The sequence below is a fragment of the Arachis hypogaea genome, chromosome 18 (assembly GCF_003086295.3).
Source record: "Arachis hypogaea cultivar Tifrunner chromosome 18, arahy.Tifrunner.gnm2.J5K5, whole genome shotgun sequence".
Classification (NCBI taxonomy): Eukaryota; Viridiplantae; Streptophyta; class Magnoliopsida; order Fabales; family Fabaceae; genus Arachis; species Arachis hypogaea.
The window spans coordinates 4,792,150-4,798,138 of NC_092053.1; the positions used below are offsets into that span (position 1 = coordinate 4,792,150).

The window sequence follows — 5,989 nt, forward strand, 5'->3', positions numbered from 1 at the left end:
GCATGACCCATACTACGTCAATAAGGTTTTTATTTTTGACCTTTTCTTGTTTCAATATTGGAAAAAGAAAGCTACACTTTCATCATAAACTTTGCTACAAGAGAAGGAGCTTTCTACGGTGGGGAAAGTATTTTCTGGTCCTTGATGGACCAGGTAATGAAATAAATTAATAAAAAATATTGGGGCCGGTTCACAAATAATAAAAAGTTCACAAATAAACTTTCATTAATATGTGGGTTAAATTTGAATGTATGGGTAAATTGGATTGGGGTCGAGAATAGAGAATTTTAATCCAGGCAGAGCTTTAATGGCCCTCCCAAAAATCGTCCACCAAGAAAGTCTCCGGCGACAAACAGCTGTTTCCGGTGAATTCCATCACCAAAGATTTGAAACGATCGAATTCAGAGATTGAAACTTGATGAAGTCCTGCTCACAGGTTCTACAGAAGATCATGAAGAAAGGATTGATCTCCATGTTCCCATCAACCCTAATCCTAATCAAGAAAGGATTCATCTGATTCCCATTAATCACCTCAATCCCCTGATCCCACTCTCAATACTCATCTTTCTTCATCAAAAACCCTAATATTCGCATAATCAATTATGATCATCAACTCTTCTCCCTTCATGGACTCCATCCTTGCCCTTCAGAACCTTCGCGTATTCAGTCCTGGCTTGAATCCTTTTAATCCCTGTTGCGTCGCTCATCACTCTCGTTAATTTCCCCCTTTATACGTCTATTACTCTTGTCTGTTCCCTGCTGTTTCCTGCGAAAACAAAGAATAGTCGTTTTGGGGATTTGTATTTTAGGGGTTTTTTTTATTGGATCGTCGTTTTTATTTTGGGGGTGTCGTTTTTGGGTGTTGGAGTGAGAAGAGATGCTGGAGGCGCAGCCAGTGTTGTTCAGGAGAATCCCGTTGAGGAGGCGCATGCTGAGGCCTAGCGTTGGTACCGAAGATAGAGGTTGGACTTCTCTTCATGTTTGCGCCCGCAAAGGTGATCTCAAACTGGTGAGTTTCTTCAGTTTCATCAATCCCTCTTTTATGTTGTTGTTGCATAATTTCTATCACGTGAGACTCTATTTTCGGTGCCTAGGAAAAATATAGAGAGGCTTCACGATGAGATGCTGAGATACTTCAAAGTTGTTTGTAGGGAGAAGGACCCAATAAGGCAAAGGACCCCAATAAGAGGGAGATGAGCCTTGAGGAGAAACACAAGTTAGGTATTGGGTTGCAGAGTTTGCCTCCTGAGAAAATGGAGCAGGTGATACAGATCATAAGGAATAGGAATGGGAATCTGAAGCAAGACGAGGATGAGATTGAGCTTGATATTGAGGCTGTTGACACTGAAACCCTTTGAGAACTTGATCGATTATTGACCAATTGGAAGAAGATGATGAGCAAAATTAAGCGGCAGGCACTACTTGGCAACTTGAACAACAACAATGCAGCATCCAATAAATTCAATGGGGTAAAAGCCCTCTCATTTTTTGTGCATTTATCTGTTGAATGAGTTGGACTTATTTTATATAGCATCGTACTTATTTTCTTACCATATATACTAATTTGTTACTGTGATCAAATGGACAGGAATTGACTCCAGCAGTTCAAGTAGTGATTCTTCTCTAGTGGTACTAAATTTGCTTCTAGCTGTTATTTGGTTTGTTCTTGAGACAATTTGTTAGCAGAGAAACTTAAAATTTACTCTTATTTTAATCTTTGCAGATTCAGATTCAGCGAGTTGCTCAAGGAGTGATTCTGAAGCATGGCCAATGTGTGGTGTTCTGCCGAAGAAAATGATTTGCTTCACGGCTTCTTTTGAGTGTGCAGCTTCAATTCATGGACTAGGTGTGTGCTTTTGATTCTCTTTATATCTCCCTCGCTGTAATGCTTTAATTTTTTGCAGATGGAATGATGGCTAAATTTGTGATTGCATTGTTATTTCAGGTAGTGTTGCTGTGAACATGGTTTGCTGTTTCATATTGGATGGATTTTTGGTGGCAGCACAACTGCTAGAAGTGGTTTGTGGTGTGCATTATTTTGTAAAAAGGATTTCTAATACTGAAGAGCTAATAAAAAAAAATGGTAGGCCAGAAATTAGAGTGCAATGTGGTGAAAATCTTAGTTTAGTTCCGTTAGATTAGTTAGAAATTAGGATAATAGATTAGGGAGAATCAATGTGTTTGAGTTCACCTTGTACACATTACTGCTACAGTAAATAGAATTATCCTCGATGGAGATGGCCTTTAATCAAAAGGATATGTATCTTACTTGTTGGGATCGACAATTGATCAGATTAGAGATTTAAATTTTGTATGTACCACAGACTTTAATGACTCATTATATAATCACCTATTCTTTCAAGGGAGGTGTAAAAAGATGGACCAGAAAGAAAGGATCATTTGGTTTTGAAGATGGATTTTCGAATGCTCTGGTAGCTGCTTTGGCGGTGGAGACTGTTGAGTGTTGAATGAGACGAACCAATATTAAAAATAGGGAAAACTTTTTATAAAATAAAATTGATAATTTTCAAAACTAATAAACGTTGTTATTAGTATTACTAAGTACTAACATTGTTGGAATATGCTAACTTAAGCAACTTGGACATAGAAAATTACCTATTTTTCATTAAAATAATAATAATAATATTATAAAATAAGATTTTTTTAAAATATTATAATTAATAATAATAATTATTATTATTATTATTACATACACCAAGTTTCAAATTAATTCAACTCTTGAAATCACTTGGGAATTATTATAAATTTTTTTCCTTCTCCTTCAAACTTTTTAAAAAATATTTCATGTCATTGTAGAAGATGCAGTTGTGCAGGAAGATTTGGGTAACATAATACACATATGGAGTAATGTTTGGTCTTGAAAATATGCATTTTGATTTTTGAGTGGGTTGTCCATGGTCATTCGGGCTGCTTTTAGGGGGGGGGGGGTTGGGTTTGTATTGCAGTATTTTTTCGGTGGGTTGTGTGGGTGCGGGCCATGTGGCCAGATCCAAAAAAAAAACAACCACTCATCAATATATCCTATCCAAAAAAAAAAGTACATAAAACCACCGGTCTGACCAAACCATCTGCTATACCGGTTCGTAAATACATTAAATCATGGGTCAAACTTAACAATGCTAACAACTTCTTGCTTAGAGTAATCTGGACCCTCCATCAAGAATCTTTTTCCTTGGTGCTTCAAGCACCAGAAAATACTTTCCCCACCTAAGACATTCCCTTGAATACTAGGTTGGAGTTTTTAACACCTAGCTTTTAATTTTTTAGATGCATTGAATATACCAATGGGTGAGAATGAGAGAATTACTAAAGGCTGCAAGGTAATTAAGCGTTTTCAGATATACTATTAGAATACTTTACCGCCGAAAAGGAATTTTTCTTCCACGGCCGTGGGGAACATGGATTAGCAATTTAGAATTACGCCATTCCCACAAGTGATCCTCAATCTAGGATTTGCTCCATAACTTATTTATTTTGGGTTGAAAATCTTGAAATTAATGATGATTAAGCCCATCCAGTGGCTTGATCCTTATAAAATATTTTTGGACCTGAGAATTCAGGATTCTCTTTTCGACTTTTTTTTAATGAGACATTGAGGAGGATGTTTGACAATTAAAAATTGTTAGATAATTATTTAATTAAATATATCAAATTATTTAATAATTTTTAACTATCAACTTATATACAAATATTCATTTACCTTAAAACTTTAATTAACAACCAAAAGTACAAATGAAGGTGGTCACCCTGATCCTTAATCACCTATTCTTCATTTCTTTGAGTATAATGTAAAATTCTCGTCAATTTTTGTATAGTATTTGTTCTGGCGAGGATACTCTTCTCCGAAATATTTGGTCAGTTAAATTTTTGGAGAATTCGGCGACTCAACTTGGAAGTGAAGCACCCTTGCGAACTTGAACCCGAGTGTGGTACCTGCAAAAAAAACTCCGACGCTCAAGTCAATAAATGATCTCTTAACAAGAACGAGTATAAGATTGATGATGAAGTTATCTTGTGTTTTGTTATGTTGTGTGGCCTATTGTTGATTCTAGTTGATTTATAGGCTCTTTTGTTTGAACTATTCGTCGGTCCATTAGTCGTAAATGGCTAGGGTTGAGATTCTCGGGAAGAAAGGGAGTCCGCTGGTCATGGACGACTAGGGACGAGAATCTCGAAGGGAAGTGGGTTACGATAATAAGTTTAATTTAATTTGAATTTCATTTTATCCAACCGAGGTATAACTTATTTTTTTCGAAATTAAATACTTTTCTAAGAGTTGATCTCGTACCTGAAAGTTACCAGTTACTTGTTGCACTACAAGCAAGGAATCACAATATACCTTTAGGTTGTTTACTCCTATTTGTTCTGCTAACCGGAGGCCTGCTAGGAGTGCCTCATATTCATCTTGGTTATTGGTTGCTTGAAATAGAAATTTGATTGACTGCTCGGATCGGACTCCAATGTCATCCCTGAGTAGGATTCTTGTTCCATATCCGCTTTCATTTGATGCACTATCTACATATAGTTCCCATGTCTTGACTGATTCTTTAAGGTCGGTAAACTCTTATATGAAGTCGGCAAGTGCTTGTATTTTAGGAGATCCTCGTGACTGATAGAAGATGTCGAATTCGGAGAGCTCTATTGCCCCCTTTATAAGTCATCCCGCTAGGTCTGGTTTTGATAGTATTTGACGTAGGGGTTGGCCAGTCCGAACTATTGTTTGATGTGTCTGAAAGTAATGTCGTAGACGCTGAGTTGTGGTGACCAAGCCAAATGCTAGTTTTTCTATTGTCAGGTACCTTGTTTCGGTGTTTTATAATACTTTGCTCACAAATTATACTGGGTGTTGCTCTTTTCCTGTTTCTGTTACAAGCACGGATCTAACCATGTTAGTTGAAATTCAAAGGAATACGAAAAGGGGTTTACCTTGTTGAGGCTTCTTGAGGATAGGTGGTGAACCGAGCAGGTTTTTGAATTCGATAAAGGCTTTTTCATATTCGTCTGGCCAAAGAAACTTTTTGGCCTTTCTTAAAGTGTTGAAGAAATGATATGACTTGGCAGCTGCTGCAGGCAATAATCGGGACAGGGTTGCTAGACGACCTGTGAGTTGCTCCACTTCTTTGATTGACCGAGGTGATTGCATGTTTATTACAGCCTAGCATTTTTCGGGGTTGGCTTCTATCCCCCTGTTCATCAGTAGGAATCCGAGGAATTTACCTCCATGTACTCCAAATACGCATTTCTCTGGATTTAGTGTCATATTGTAATTTCTGAGTTGCTGAAAAATCTCGTTAAGATCGGTCTCATGTTGCTGTTTCGAGCTCAACTTGACCACCATATCATCAACGTATATCTCAATGTTCTGACCAATTTGATCTTTATATACCTTGTCCATTAGTCTCAGATATGTTACTTCTGTATTTTTTAGTCTGAAAGACATGACTTTATAGCAAAAATTATCTTGGTCTGTTACAAATGCTGTTTTTTCTTCGTCATCAAGGTGCATTTGTATTTTATTATAACCGGAATAGGCATCCATAAAACTGAGTACTTGATACCCTGAAGTGTCGTCTACCAGTCTGTCAATATTTGGTAGCGGATAGGAGTCCTTTAGACAGGCTTTGTTCAGATCTGTGAAGTCTACGCACATGCGCCGCTTTCCCGAGCTCTTCTTAACCATTACCACGTTCGCTAGCCATGATGAGAAGCAAGTTTCTCGGATGAAACCTGTATCAAGTAATTTCTGTGTTTCTGCATTTGATGTATTCCTTCTTTCTGTGCTTAAGTTTCGTTTCTTTTGTCTTATAGGTTGGGCGTTGGGGTTGACTGCTAGCCTGTGGCATACAAAGTTCGGATCGATTCGTGACATGTCGGCGGGTGTCCATGCGAATAGGTCGGGGTTCGATTTTAATGTGTCAATTAGGTTCTGTTTTGTTTCTACAGAGAAAACAGCGCCGATGTTAGTAAA

General features: G+C 37.6%; 1 protein-coding gene across 4 annotated transcripts; it reads left to right on the top strand.

Annotated features, from left to right (window-relative positions):
- Positions 1-245: 245 nt before the first annotated feature.
- Positions 246-2,362, top strand: LOC112772062 (transcription factor GTE7-like). 4 transcript variants are annotated; one of them, XR_003187332.2, is made up of 5 exons: positions 246-1,009; positions 1,095-1,469; positions 1,589-1,629; positions 1,724-1,846; positions 1,946-2,362. XR_003187332.2 is itself a non-coding variant. In XM_072225184.1 (5 exons), exons 1-2 carry the CDS (start codon positions 878-880, stop codon positions 1,356-1,358), a joined length of 339 nt encoding a protein of 112 aa, XP_072081285.1. In that variant the 5' UTR covers positions 247-877; the 3' UTR covers positions 1,359-1,469; positions 1,589-1,629; positions 1,724-1,846; positions 1,946-2,362. The 4 variants fall into 4 exon arrangements, 1 of the variants encoding a protein (XP_072081285.1); XM_072225184.1 differs by having other exon boundaries at positions 247-1,009; positions 1,152-1,469; XR_003187335.2 differs by having other exon boundaries at positions 253-1,009; positions 1,106-1,469.
- Positions 2,363-5,989: the final 3,627 nt, after the last annotated feature.